This window comes from Opisthocomus hoazin, chromosome 7 (genome assembly GCF_030867145.1).
Source record: "Opisthocomus hoazin isolate bOpiHoa1 chromosome 7, bOpiHoa1.hap1, whole genome shotgun sequence".
NCBI classification, from domain to species: domain Eukaryota; kingdom Metazoa; phylum Chordata; class Aves; order Opisthocomiformes; family Opisthocomidae; genus Opisthocomus; species Opisthocomus hoazin.
The window spans coordinates 22436738-22451284 of NC_134420.1; the positions used below are offsets into that span (position 1 = coordinate 22436738).

Consider the following 14547-nt stretch of genomic DNA (forward strand, 5'->3'; position numbering starts at 1 on the left):
TTCAAGCATGTCAGTGGTATAACGGGCAAATTAATGTGGCTGACATAATTGATTTGGACGTTCAAAGTGTTTGCAAAGCTACCAAGAAGATATAAAGACTCCAAATAGCCATAGGATAAAGTTCTTGCATGGAGCAGAAATGGCCTGTGAGTCAGCAAAGAGAAGTGAGGAAAAAAAGAAAAGCCTGTCCAGAGGTAAACACTCAGATTTTTAAAGGCAACACTTGCTTTTGTGGAGCTGACACTAATTAGTTAGCTGGGGTGACATCTCAGCCCCAGCCAAAAGAGTAATTGGTGCAAACAAGAATTGTGATAAAGCCAATAATAGAAAGAAAAGAGAAATGTTGCAATGGTACTTCTTACTCCAAGGAGGGACCAGAAATCTCCTAGAGAAGGTACTGCAACATTTGGCATAATTTAGAAGTGGGAATTATCTACTATCTGAAAAAAAAAAATGTACTGTACTCCTTGGACATCTGCAGAACAAATTGAAAAGGCACAAGGAGCATCCAAAGCAGAGCACAGTTCTGTGCAGAGCACAGGAAGGATGTGATGCCTTTCAGGACAGTAAAGAGGCAGCAAACGTGCGCAATGTGGACCCCTTCCAGCGGCCAGGGCAGCATTCCCCGGATTGCCAGAGGCAGTAAGCACGACCCGCTTGGAAAGAAGTTGCTCGTGCTCAACATGGGTAAAAGCAGGCTTGAAACTTTGGGTTCAGCTCTGACAGGTATTCTCCTGTTCCAGGATAGTTCAGCTTAGAAAAATGCACAGACCGAAATTCTCCAGGATGTTTTAAACTCTTCACCTTGTAGAGGTGTTCAATCTGCTAATTAGACATGACAATGCTGGATTAGATAACCAATACCAAAATTTACTACTGCCTGCTATATGCTGCTTTTGGCAGTCTTCAGTGTCAGAAGCAATAGCATTAGCTCTGTTCCTTTCTCACGCTGCAGACGATAGAAGCTTTCAGGAAGATGAATTAAATTCCACTAACAGAAGGAGAAAAAATGGATCTAAATATCTGGAGAGAGCCATAGTGAAAGTCCACTTGGGTTATTTCAAAATGATGCTCTATCAATACATGTAGCGATGTCCTGGTGCATGATCCAGAATCGAAAACTCCATCAGCTCTCGGAGGAGGAGGCCACCTGCCCCTTGGCAAGAAGGGCACAGCTGAACAGCTCCGGCGTCTCTGCTTGGGCAGCTGCAAAAGCCCATGGGGACATAAGCCAGTATTGGCTCCTCTGTTATCCATCACCCGGTTCCTACAGCAGCTGGTTCACACCTGCCTGATCCTCTGTGGGTGCCACAGCCCTGCACCGTGGACCTGGGGCCCGTGACACCTCAGGGAGCCCACAACGTGCTCCCGCACATCCCCATCCCCGCAGCCCACTCCAGCAGGCGAGCGGGTGAGTTTGCCTCACAGCAGCAGCCCAAGGGGCCACCCCTGCTCACCCACCTCATGTCCAGCTGGAAGCTGCACTCGCCAGCAAGACAAAAGCAGGAGCCAGTGGGGAAACCCCTCATCCCAAAGGGATCCTTGCATGCCCTCACTGTGCTTATCTGCTGGCCACGAGATGGTGTTTTTTTTACTTCCCATCAGCTCAGGGCAGGGGACCAGGCAAAATTCATAACTGCTCCCGGGCCCACAAGGTGCCTGTGTCCGTGTTTGTACTGGAAAACCAAACCACTAGAAAATAATCTGCAAAATCAAAGCCACAAAACTCTATAATGACATGAAGGTAGTTTACAATAAATTATCCTCAGATATTTCTTTCTCAGAAATTTCTCCCCCATTTGCCTTTACTTGCAAAGCACGCTCCCACAGCCTTCGCTTGCACACAACTTAAAAACCCAACCTATTTTTTAAAGAAAAAAACACACTGACAAGCATCTAAAAACACCAGAACCAAACTATGGGCATGATGATACTGCCTCGTAAACAAGAATACAAACACTTGTGCGTGACTGATCTCTGTTGTCTTGGCTGAGTGAACACTAAGAAACTTGGATTTGATGCCACTCACAGATACTGCAACAACATTGTATTTTCTGCCAGCTTTCAGCGTGCTTAGAATGGCAATGGAATTAAAATGGAAAGGTGAGTACATGAGAAACCATACTTTCTTTTATTAAATGCTAATTCCAAAACAGATTTTCTCCTGGGTTAGAAGTTTGGAGTTTATTTAAGAGCTGACAAGTTTGGGTAACATTATCAAGAACAGCACTTCTAACAAATGGAAGCAATTTTTTCTGCTGTTCACAGTCCGTCAATGCAATCGACAGGCTTCTAGAGGCCCTGCAATTCCTTCTACCATGTTCACTGCTTTAACATTTAGAAGATTAAAATATTAGTGTTTACACCTTTAGTTTCGTCTTGTTTCAATGATAATCTGCTTCTCCTAAAGCTGTGAGCAGCTGAGTTTTGCAGTGAAGGGTTCCATCTCTTCACATCACGGGAAAGGCTGTAAGGGTCCTCACCTTTTTTTGCTATTCACCCTTGCTTTCACAGTGCTGTGGCCCTCTGTCCTTTACAGGCGTATTTATTTGGTGAATGTATTTTATTGCTGTGCAGCTAGAGATCTTAATGAGAAAAGAGATAGAAGATACAACAGATATAGATCTTGAGATGTGAAAGTAACTATTTCTTCCGAAAGAAAAAAAAAAAAAACAACCAAAAAAACCAAACCAAACAAAAAACACATATCAAAAGTTTCATCCAACCTTCCTCCAACCAGGACAATGTAAAAACCAGCACCAAGGTTATTAGAATCTGTTTTACATGTCAGGTTTGTGATTTGGTGGAGAATATTAGTCTGAGGAAATCCCTTTGGCTGGCAGAAAAAAATGCATAACTTCGTTAAACTGAAAAGAAGGACTAACAGTTTTTAGCAGAGAATGACACTATGGCTGTCATAAAATTACACGAAGCAGCCTCAGGTCTCTCAGCAGAGAATGGTTGTAGACAGCAAAAATAAACTGCCTGACTATTTAGACTTGAAAGCCAGGAAGGGCCCATGAGCATTGCCTGGCTTCTTATTGAATATGAATCCTTAAATTACATGTGTTTAACCCAGTAACTGTGCTTAGGCATTTTATCTTGGAGAAGATTAAGCAGCTGGGTGCTGTAGTAGGGAACAAAATGACAACCTGCCACGTGTGCCCAGAGACTCAGTAAGGACAGGGACAAGCGTTACTGAGGTAGCCAGGTGATCTCGGCCTGTGACCGCCACTTTGCGTAAAGGAAAATGGGGAAAAATATCTGGAACCTGGCAAAGAATGCTTCTGGGCTCCGTAACTGGCAGTCTAACCCAACCAGGTCCTCATACAAACACAGGGCAGTGGCTCACCATGCAGGTATAGAACAGCTGGTTGCAGCCAGTCTCAGATACCTCAGAGGAAAATGGATAAAAATCACGAGATCATCTCTGGGCGACTGATCTGCAAGCCAAGTCTGAACATCCCTCCTTTGCCTATTTAGGCACTGGAACTGTTCCTTCTAAACTGGTTCATACCTTTTACAAGGTCTGCTTTGTGCGCTGACTTACCAGGGCTGAAATGTTCGCCAAGGAGTAAAACCATAGCCACAGAAGAGCAAGGTACAGAAGTGCCGTCAGTGGATGGCCTTACTGGCTGTGCCTACACCTGGTTGACCATGCTTGTCTTTTTGCTGTCACACCTGCAGCAGAGAAAGACAGAGACAGCATGAGAGCCTTAACCTCTACTTTGCATGGTGGGGTGATCTTCATCTGAACTGTTGAAGCGGATTTTAGAGTCCGGCTCTGGAGCACAAAACAAATCTAAACAACTATCTGACTCAGCTACTAAACTGAAAAAGCAGCAGCTTTGAGGAGGAAGTTGGCAGCACCACTTAGAAGTCCATGGACTGCTGCCAGCTACCCTCTTCTCCACTCACTCTAATTATTTATCCCTGATCCCTAAATAGACTATGTCTCAGGATTGCTTAAAAGAAATGTACATTTCTGTTGCTCCTTTTTACCTCCTGTTTTAATTCACTTTTTTGACCTTAGACAAAAAAAGAAGTCTACAAAGCATGTTGGGCCATTTCACCTAAACTGCATCCTGCATAAAAACATTTAGTCTTCACCCACACATGATGAAGTTTGTCTCTATAGTTTTATTAAATGTAACTGTGGTTTCTTTTTGTTATTTGAGCAGAAGTCTCACTAAGTGGTGCCTTTTCAAGTTACTGCTTTATGAATATACATAAAAGTCAGCTATTCATTCTGTTGTGAACTTTCAACTCGGATGCCAGCATTTATAGTGAATAAAGCTGTTGCAGATCAACGGGCCAGCAGATCTGCCCTAAGGGTGGGTTAGTGCCAAATGTTTCCATAAGTGTGTTCAAATGAAAAGTCAGTTTCTCAATCCAAGTGTATCTAAAATACTTTTTTTAATTTTGCGTAAATTCACAAATGATACAACATTGAAATGGGTTTTTTGTGGTTTTGTTTTTGGTTTGTTTTTTTTTTTTTAAACATATTGTAAAATCAGGTTAGTTAAGTGTTTTACATCAAGGCACAGCACACCATATAATACACATCTGCCTTGCCAGGCAGCAGCTTAGTATAATCCCCGAGTTCCGGCAGTAAGGCCAGGATAAGTAGCATGGATCACATATAAGTTGGAAGATAAATAATAGATGCTGTCATATTTTATTTGAAATAGAGTTGCATATAAAAAGAATATACAATAATTTAATTTTAATAACTAGATTCTTTTGTACTATACATAACAGAAGTGTTTTCCTTTGTATTAAATAAAATATTTTCAGTATTTGGATGCAAAGTTAATCATCTTTTTGGCTGTCTTGATTTATGGAGAAGAGCTGCTTTTGTTAGAAATTAAAGTTGAACTTTCAGTTTCATGGCAATCTGAAAAACAAATCCAGAGTTACTGATATGTTGATACTGAAACATTACCAGTAAAATAAGCAAATAATTCCAACCAAACTATTGCCTTTAGTTAATGCACTGTGAAGCTAGTTACCTAATCAGAACTCCTACAAAAGTTCTTATTCAACATCTAAACATGCTACTGCTATATTTGTAACATTTTTTTTTTATACTGTTACTTGCCCTGCTTTCTCAGAGATTATCACTGTAGGGGTGTTATTCATTCAGCAAAACCAAAATCCCAATAATGCCACAGGCTGCCTGTGCTGCAGATTTGGTTTATTGCAATGTATTTACCATATTCACATTATCATTCAGCTTTTATATTTGAACACTTCTTCTTCGCCTTCCAAAGGCCTTGGATCCCACGTTGGTTGGCACGAAATTGTTCTTGCCCACTCCTCCTGACCTGCTCAGGAAGTCCGCCAGACGATGGGTCACGCAGGTTGCTGTGTTGCACGCCCTCTTCTGTGCTGTTACACTGCTTTTCAAGAGGAAAGTAAAGAGTTAGTTCCCAGGGTATCTACCCTGCACACAATGAAGTGTCACTAAGGGATGCTATGCCTAGGGAAGATTCTTCCCTAGAAGAAAAAGCAGGCTTGCTGTGCAGCAGACTTTTGCACCTTTGGCACGCACAGCTTACAAGCTCTGAAAGATACATCTTTATGTTCTTCTAAGTGTCAGGCTCAGTTTACAAAAGGTGGCTGAGCCTTTCCTTTCTTCGGTAACTGGACTGAAGACTAAGCCAAGCCAGATGTTCAGCAACACCTGAGCCATTGCCTGCCTCCAGCAAGTAATTATGACCAAGAGGGAGGTGCTGAGGAGGTCCAGGTCTGGAGCATTTAACCCATCCCCACTTCCTCCAACAGCTTAGGCTTGCATTCTGGTTGTGGTGCTGCTGAAGGACAGTAGCAGACACTGATCTGTAGCTTCACACTTCAGCACCTATGCTCCATAATACCCAGCAAACACATGAAATCCTAGCATCGCTGATGACTACAGGAGCTTTGTCAGCCACCCTGGCAGGGCTGCACCTGCACAGCAGCTGACCAGCTGCTTTCAGAGCTGACCCACCCAAACGTACCACTTCCATGTATTTAAGCAGAACCCCTCTTTCCTGGGGTTAGACCCCTATCTAGTACAGCACTTCAGTATGGGAGTAGTTCACCAGCTTCAACAGTACCAGCTCTGAGCTCAGAGTTCAGCCTACAGCTAATAATTTTGCTCGACAGGGGACTTCAAGGCATACACATACACAGAGTCCTTGCTTGAAGGAATTTTCTACTAAAGCAACGACTTCTTGCAGTAGGAGAAATTTTTCCCAGATAAGCATTAGAAGACGGTTGATTAACATTAACAATGGATACTGTTCATAACATCAATGCCAAGTTTTTGGAACAGGCCCACCGAGTATAGGATAGATCCAGTGCTGCAACAGAAGAACTGTAAAGAAATCTGGGTTTGTCTCTCAATTTACAATTCACCTACATTACATTGTCTTGAATTAACCCAAGTATTTTAAAGATAGACAAGTGTTGAATATACTACTGTAAAGATCTATTGTAAAGGAAAAAGGAAAAGAACATGAAATTCTTACCTGGAAGTGTTCAGTACCCAGTTTTAAACAGGATTACATTTCTAGTTTGTCTGAACAAGTCTGCATGTGCCTTTCCTGATTCCTCTACTTTAAGATCCTTACTAATAAGACTGCATGCATGCCTGTTTACATCAGTATATATATGAATGCCTGTGCACAATTTCAGTTTCCAAGTTGTCTTTCAACTTTTCTAGAATTACTGGCATTGCCTCTCTTGAGCATCAAGACAACTTGTAAAATTTTTCTAGTTGTATCTAGATATCTCACACTCTAAAACAAGTTACCAAACCAAGCAGATCTAATCCTTATAGAAAAATAGGTGTATTGAACAAGTGCATGGACAGGCACAAAAGATGAGTCTACTTGCACATTTAGCAGTGAGAAATGAAGCGCCTTGTTTAGAGATTTTTTTTAACCAGTGTCTAAGAAAATCATTTGAAGTCTCAAGGCAGTGCTGCTCATTTTTTATTTATTTATTTTTTCCCCTAGCTTGGTATGCATGTTCTGTTCTGTCTTCCTAACATTAGGTCCATCTCAAACATTCTCTGTTGAAAACAGAATCAAAAGAACATAGCAAAGTTAGCAATCAAGGTTAGCTCCACATGCATCAGGTTAAAAAAAGGGAGAAAGGGAGAAATAAGCACGTCTAGTTGTTTCCCAGGGGTTCCCCATAGCTTGCATAGCGTTCGTGTTCCAGGTCACTCAGCACATTTCGTTTCTTGCCAGGAGTTCCAGCCCCGACGTCAGTGCGAGGGTAAGTTTGCAATTTGTGCAATTCTTGAGACAGTTTGCCCAGCACACAAGTACTCAGACTGGCACAGCGTTTGGAAATAGGTCTATCCAGGCTGCAGGGGGGAAAAAAAACATGCCCAAAGGAAGAGTAATCTCAAACATGCACATTCATGCACTTCTTCCCTAGATAAACATCTACAGTTATAAAACTATAAAAAAAACCATAAAAATAAAAAAACCACCCCTCCACATCACATTCCATGCAAGGAAGGTTCAGACAAATGCAGTCAGAAGGAAAACACTGTTTTACAATGAATTCAACTTTGTGGAAGTAGCAAGCCTTTTGGATGCTCATAGTCAGGGGTCGGGAAGTTCTACATCCCACGTATTCAGCATGCTGCTCAGCCTCTCGCACATCACCACCATGCTTTGCAACACAAACCCTGCCAGGACAATGCAAATGCTCTTGCATGCCTTTGGTCTGCAGGGGAGAGTGGTTCCGCGTGCATTAGGAGGAACAGGTCCCCTCTGCCAGGGGCTTTCCATGCCTCACAACAGCATGCACTTTCACAACAGAGAATCCAAGAGTGACTGAGTGGCCCCTATCACTCCCACTGGGAAGACATACCTTTCGCTGCCATATTTTAAACACAACCCCCTCATTCAAGCTCAAATCGCCCTCCACTTTCAGTTGCAAAAAGACAGATAGAAGCAGGTTAACCAGGTGGAAGCCATTCTCCCGATACCAACGTGAGGATGTCTCTGCAGTATCCTCCTTTACCAATTAAGTGACCACAGTTAGCCATAACCCCAAGAAAAGAAAAAAAACCCTCGACCTGCAGCATCAGATGGCTTTTGCCAAAGAGCAAACACGTAACGTTCCCCCGCTGCCCTCCTCACGCCCCAGGACTGCAGTCCTCACCTGTTCCCCTCAGAGGCTTGCTCCAGCTCTTCTGCTGTCATCTGTACAAACTCTTTCACCAGCGCGTTTAATAACCTCCGAGCTTCGTAATCACTGAGCGTCGCTCGGTCTGTGATGGACTCCAAGCCAGGTCTAAGCACAGGCAAGCGGAACAGGATGAGCAAAACCCGGGCTGCCACAGAGAGCCACACTCGGAGGAGAGGGGTTTGTCATGCGCCGCTGTGTCACTGACAGCGCCTTTCACCAGAGTGGATACGTAAACCCTCCTCATGCACAGCGTCAGGGGTTTATATATGTAATTAAAGAGCCATTGCGTCAAAGTGAGCATCAGAAGCAGCCAGCTCCCACGTTCACTGCTGTCTGTTTCCCTCCGAGATCCCTAAAGCATGTACGTGTTTTCGTACCGTTCAGATACCGCACTCCGCAATGGGACCAGCTTCTTACCTGACGGGGGCTGCCTGGAAGCTGTCCATCTGGCACACGACCAAGGCATAAACAGCAAGGAAAGATGAGATCTTCAGCATGACCATGATTTCCTCTCTACAATAAAGAGGCACATCAAGCAGTAGCTGGTTTCCAACCCTCTCAGTCCTGTAAGAGCTACTCCAGAGGTCATCATTTCCTAGCCACAAGTAACACAAATACAAACAGCTTTTTTTTTTTTTTGCTTTAATGTTACCTTTCCATTTCTTTTGTTCATTGCTGTTGCACTTTGGTTTTCTCAGTATTTTAAAATAACTTAAAACTATTAGAGTGGATAAAAGTGCAGCTTTTCAGGGCTGCTGCTCTGTGCTCTGTCCAGCTATCTGCATTCAGCTTCATGCAGACTTTCCCTCAAATGGGCAGAAAAAGCCATGCCCAGCACGTCCAGCCTGAGCAGGCACAGTTATGGGATAAGAGTCACGAGAAAAACAGGAAAAAAAAAAAAGAAAGAAAACGACAACACGTTCAGTGTTTAATAGTTTTAAGGATGAAGTGCGGCTGCTGGCGCTTCACCTGGAGCTGCTTGCTTCCTGGCAGTTGCTGGGGACAGACACCAGCACGCTAACGCCCCAGCGCACCTTCCACCGCAAGAACTAAGCATCTCATTTCAGCGAGTATTTCTGCTCCGGACCCAGAAGAAGGAGAATCCAGAAACCAGTCACAGGAACAGAAACCCGTAAGAGGCGCGTAGCTGAAGGTGCCCGCCGCGAGACAGACCTCTGCTCCCCGCACCGCCAGCAGCGCCTCGGGCTCAGCGAGCTCAGCGAGCACACCGCAAGCCCCCCCGCCAGCCCCCTGCGGGGCTCGCCCCCCCGCGCCGGCAGAGGAGCGGGAGACCGAGGGGGAGCTTTCTCCCCCCTTCCCTGGCTCGCCGCCCCGCACACAAGAGCCCGAACGGAGGCACTACGGCCCCGGGACCGCCGCGACCCGTCCGGCGCTCACCGGGAGCCGAGCCGGCCCGGCGCTTACCGGCGGTGCGGGGCGCAGGAGGGTGCCGGTGGCGCCGCCGAGCCGCGGTACCACGCAGCGCCCGCCGCCTCCCCTTTATACCTGCCGCCGAGGCAGCCTGCGTGGGCGCCCGCGCGGGCCCGCCAGCCAATCACCGCCCCGGCCGCCCGGCCAGGCCCGGCCCGCCATTGGGCGCCAAAGCCCGGCTTGGCGGTTACGTCATGCCCCGTTCCGTGAGCGTCCCATTCACAAAAAAATCCGGTGCGGGGTGAGGCGCCGGCGGGGGCTCTGCGGGGCGGAAGCGGGGGGGGGCGTGCGCCATTCACGCCCGGCCGCCGTTCCCCCGTGGGATCGCTCACGCGTGGCGACCTCTGCAGCAGAGGGACCGCATTGCAGAGCGGGGCCGCTCCCTCCCCGGGGTTTCCCCCGCTGCCGCGGCGTCAGCGGGGAGCCCGGCCGTACCCAGCCCCCCCCCCCCCCCCCCCCCCCCGGGCGCTTGAGCGGGCGGGTGGTCCCGCACGGGCGGGCCAGCCTCAACCCGCCCGGGGGGTGCAGCCCCGGGCCCCCTCGCCTCCCCGTCCGCCCCCCGCCGCGGGGCCCGCGGCACCTGCGAGCAGCGCTCCGCGCCGGGACCCGCCGGGCGCCCCCCGGGACTGGTCCGCGCCGGGACCCCGCGGGGAAGCCGCCACCCCCCCCGCGCTGCCCGAGGGGCAGGTGCAGCGCCTTTCCGCGCACGGAGGAGGCACCGGGGCGGGAGGGAGGCGGTCACCTACGGGCGGGGGATTACCGGGCAGCTGCCCGCCGCCCCATGCATCACCCGCGGAGGGCCCTCTGTCACGGCGCGCCGGCCCCGCACCTGCCCGCGGGGGATGTTTGCCCGGGCCGGGTGTTTGCCCAGCCGCCGGTACCGGTACCCGCCCGGAGGATGGGGGCGGCTAGGGGGGGACAGCGGCGGGCAGAGCCGGTGCGGGCCCCCCGTGGCGGGGGAAACGCGCCTCAGCCCCGCACGAGGTTCCGTGTTAAACAGCAGCTCCGTCGCCCGAGGGCTCATCACGGGAACCCTCCCCGGAGAGCGAGCTGAAGTGTTCGATTTTAAACCTTTTCCGTTCCCACGGCTCCCAGTCCGATTTCTCAGCCGGTTTTTCGGAGGCCGCATCCCCAAACGCCGGGCAGAACTGAACGACACGGCCCAGCAGCGCTTTTACCGTGCCCCGCACAGCTACACCGACAGAGGTGAAGTGTAGGGACTGAAACGACCGGCTCCCGGTCAGGCATTCCTCTCTCTGACCCCACCGCTCCTTCCCTCTGGCTGCGCTACCAGTTAATCGTTCACATTCCCTTTGGGGATTTATTTACTCCCTGTCCACCCAGAGTATTCCCGGTTTAACCATAAAAAAAAGAACCCAGGCGGCTCCGTTGTAATAGCGTGTTTCAGCTCTTCAGGGAGGAAAAAGTTAAATTTCACCGTACGGTTGGCTCGGCTCAGTTCGAGCCCTTCTCTCGCCAGCGTGACCCAGCCGCGGGCTGGAGCCCGTCGGGTGCAGTGGACACGGCGTTTCAGACGCCAACACTTCTACTTTCAGCTTTCACAGGAACAAACGTAAATTTACAGCAACAGGTACGAATGCCAAGAGATCTACTTTTGTGCACGGATAGATGAAATAGTACCTGGATGTCGGCAAGCACTTTGGCTGCTCCTCGCCAGAGCTAATGCAGGGACTCCCAGCTGGAACGCTTCTCCTGTTTTTTCCCCTCAGCTGTACGTCATCTGGTCTCACCAGATATATTTTCTTTTTGCAAACCTCTCTTCTCTTATATGGAAGACGGAGAAGACAGTTTACCCAGTACCAAGAACTCCAAAGACCAGTTTGTCTGCCTTTGAAGCTGTAAAAAAGATTCAGGATTTTCACAGGGTAACGGTCTCCTGTTGCTAGCTAGATCCAAAGCTACAGGCTAAGTATTCTGGGAACAACTGGCAGAGTGGGGTGCTTGTGAGCGCTGCACTAGGAAAGCAAGATATTTACTAAAACAATTTGTTCCAAGGAAATTGTTCTGCTTTTTTTCAGTGCCTGATAATATATCAGGTAAAATAATCAATGGGTATAGGTTCAAAGCAGATGAAATGAAGGGCTACAGAATGACTGATTTTTTTTTTAAACAATCAGAAGATCTAATGCAACTTGCAGCTCCAAGTAAAAGGAATTTCCTCTTCAAAGAAATGTATTTAAATTTGTAGAGAATAGAAAAAACTGTCCTATTTTAAAGCTACTTTCTTTCTCTGCACTAGATATAACTTCTTACAACATTCTACTGTTTAATATTATTTAACCAATACATTTTAAAGTGCAACCATTTTTTCCTACTGTAAATATTGCCATGATGTCAAAAAGCCACAGACACTGCAGTGAGGTTCTTAAATGTTACCAGCTGACGTGCCGTTAAACAAAAATATCGCATTTATATATTACGTTGAGGTTTTAGTTCAACAATAAAATGTAATCCTTCAAGATAGACAAGACTGTGAGCTGCACAGACAAAATTCCCATTCCCAAGCACGGTTCATGTCTGACAGGAGAGGACCCTACAAAAGGGAAAAGGTAGACAGTGACCATGCCATGATCCACAGACATGTAAGTTCTTCACCACGGAAGTGAGCATGATTCAGGTCTCTGCTCTCTGTAAGCCTGTTCTTCAGAGCACCTAATTCAGACTTTTGCAGATAAGAACAATTTATGATAAAAGCAGCTATAAAAATCACATGGCCTTTCTTCACGAGGAGAAGCTGGGGAGTTACTTATCTGGTAGATGCCCGGTCTGTCTAATTCAGGATCCTGTCTCCACAAACGGCCAGAAAACGCTGCCACCGAAGAAGGCTCTACGAGCCACACGGGGGAGAGTGAGCACTAGCGAGCTCCTGTGCAAGCATACTGCTAACGTTTCGCTGTAATCTGTTCTGCAGAAAATGATACAAGCTAAGCCAGAGTTAACAGCATCGTGCTGTTGTAAAAGCGAGCTGTGTATTAACAGGAGTACTGCGTTTAAGGCCTGAGAGGTGATCCTTACGGTCGACTTGTTGCTGATTAGATCTAGATCTGCTGGCGTACTCTGGGACAGCACGCCATACCTCAAAATGACTTGGAGAAAGTCCAGAAAAATACCAGCAAGCGTTATCAGACATCCCACAACATGAATTAGGGGAACAAACCCAAAGATTGGGGAAACAGCAGAAAGACAGACTACGGAGAAATGTGATAACAAAAATATAAATACTTGCCATGAAGCAGTAATAATTACACTCTGGTACTATATTCAAAACAATAAAAATATATGGGCTTAAAAAGGCAACACAGGAGAAACCACACATGAGAAAGAGCTCTCTACAATTGAGACTAATGACATGTAAGAATAGGTTGCACTGCAGTTACAGCATATCTTTCACTGGAGGGTTTTACGCCGTGGTAGTCTAACTTCTGTCAGGAATGACATGTATAGTTGATAGGCTCTGGGGAAGGAATATAATCAGCTAAATGTGCTCTCTTTGTATCTTTCACCTACAATTTCTGCGATTCTGTAATTTTAATAGCTAGAGACTGGCTTAAACTCTGAAATGTAACACCTTATCTATCATCCACACTTTTGCTTTTGCATTTGCTTTTACAAAACTTACATCTCTAATTGGTCTAATCCTTTGCTTAATTCTGCTTCCATAGCCTCCAGAAGGCCATATTCAGATTCAGAACAAGCTCACATCAATCTTATCCACAGAAATAGTATTTTACCTATCCATCTTGCAGTTCGGTTTGAATTTGGCCCAAAAATGACAGCCTCTTGTTTTATAAGAATGCAGTACTTTCCGGAGAACACTGATAGAGATTCCAACACGAAAGCGTTTCCTTTCTAATGGACATTAAATCTGGATTTAGACTACTTCAGTGACTACTTTTGAGAAAGTAGAACTGCTGTTCAACTAATTACTGAGAATATGAATCACTCTGGAAGGAAATTTTCTTCCAAAATGCCTTAGCAAAGCTTCCAGACTGGCGTACGGAAGGCATTTTAAACAGAAGATCAGTGTTGCATTGTTTTAACCTGATTGAAACATTCCTACGGAGCTTTTTTGCTCAGCAGGTTTTGCAGCAGTTTCCCTGCATATATTAAAAACCCAGCGTTGAATAATCTTTTAAAACAAACTGGGTCACGCTGTCCTGCACCGGGGTTTGCTTGGCAAGGGAGGAGGGGCAGATCGCAAGGAAGCTGGCTATGGCTCTGTCATCTTCTGTCCTGCATTTCCGCAGCCCAGCCTCCAAGTGGGTTCGCAGGGGCTCCAGCCCTATCTCGTGCTACCTGGCAACACGCTCCCACCCTCTGACAACTGGCAAAACTCAGCCGCACTCCCACCAGACCCAGTGCTGTCCCAGGCTGCACCTCTGGGAGACTGAGAGGGGGAATCCCTCAAAGGGAACTCGCAGCTCACCAAATGCAGCCAGGGTCAGGCTTGCAGCATCACCAGGGCAGCACAAAGGGGATGAACTATGGAGGAAAATCTCACTTTGGAAATATTTCAAAATCAGCACCTACTTGCAGTTCAGTTTTATGCATTCTGCGGGTGAGACAGGAGTTGAACAAACTGCTCTCTGGAAAACAACCTCAGAACAGCAAACTAACCTTATTAAGCAACAGTGTAGTTATAAAACTTCGAATTGATTGCTTGCACAAGTGCTATGCTACTATCTTCTGTGTCGTCAGAGTATGTCAGCAAAACACGGTGAGAAACTATATCCTAAGTTCTCATGTTAATCCCATGCTTGTTCTTTACAGGACAGAAGCAGGGTGCAAGATCTTGCGAGATCATTTCATTCTTTGTCGTGGTAGTACTGAGGTCTGATTAAGCCGCACTGTAACTTGGTATTACCTCAGTCCTTTCCAGGACCGTTCAGTTGACCCGGC

The 14547-nt window shown here is 46.8% G+C and overlaps 2 protein-coding genes across 6 annotated transcripts in view; both read right to left on the reverse strand.

Annotated features, from left to right (window-relative positions):
- Positions 1-3625, reverse strand: part of INSC (INSC spindle orientation adaptor protein) — a 159450-nt gene extending 155825 nt beyond the window's left edge. Inside the window, exon 1 of the mRNA XM_075425762.1 lies at positions 3551-3625. Coding sequence (XP_075281877.1) covers positions 3551-3584 — 34 coding nt within the window. The 5' untranslated portion in view covers positions 3585-3625. The remainder of the gene's footprint in view (positions 1-3550) is intronic.
- A 1731-nt stretch (positions 3626-5356) lies between these two features.
- Positions 5357-11348, reverse strand: LOC104330095 (calcitonin). Of its 5 annotated transcripts, XR_012764499.1 has the most exons (5): positions 9622-9692; positions 8614-8709; positions 8170-8301; positions 6516-7360; positions 5357-5402 (listed from the first exon to the last, which is right to left on the reverse strand). XR_012764499.1 is itself a non-coding variant. In XM_075425764.1 (4 exons), exons 2-4 carry the CDS (start codon positions 8697-8699, stop codon positions 7162-7164), a joined length of 417 nt encoding a protein of 138 aa, XP_075281879.1. In that variant the 5' UTR covers positions 8700-8709; positions 11269-11348; the 3' UTR covers positions 5365-7161. The 5 variants fall into 5 exon arrangements, 4 of the variants coding, with proteins under 4 accessions (XP_075281879.1, XP_075281881.1, XP_075281878.1 ...); XM_075425764.1 differs by lacking the exon at positions 9622-9692 and adding an exon at positions 11269-11348 and having other exon boundaries at positions 5365-7360; XM_075425766.1 differs by lacking the exon at positions 9622-9692 and adding an exon at positions 10208-10227 and having other exon boundaries at positions 5365-7360.
- Positions 11349-14547: the final 3199 nt, after the last annotated feature.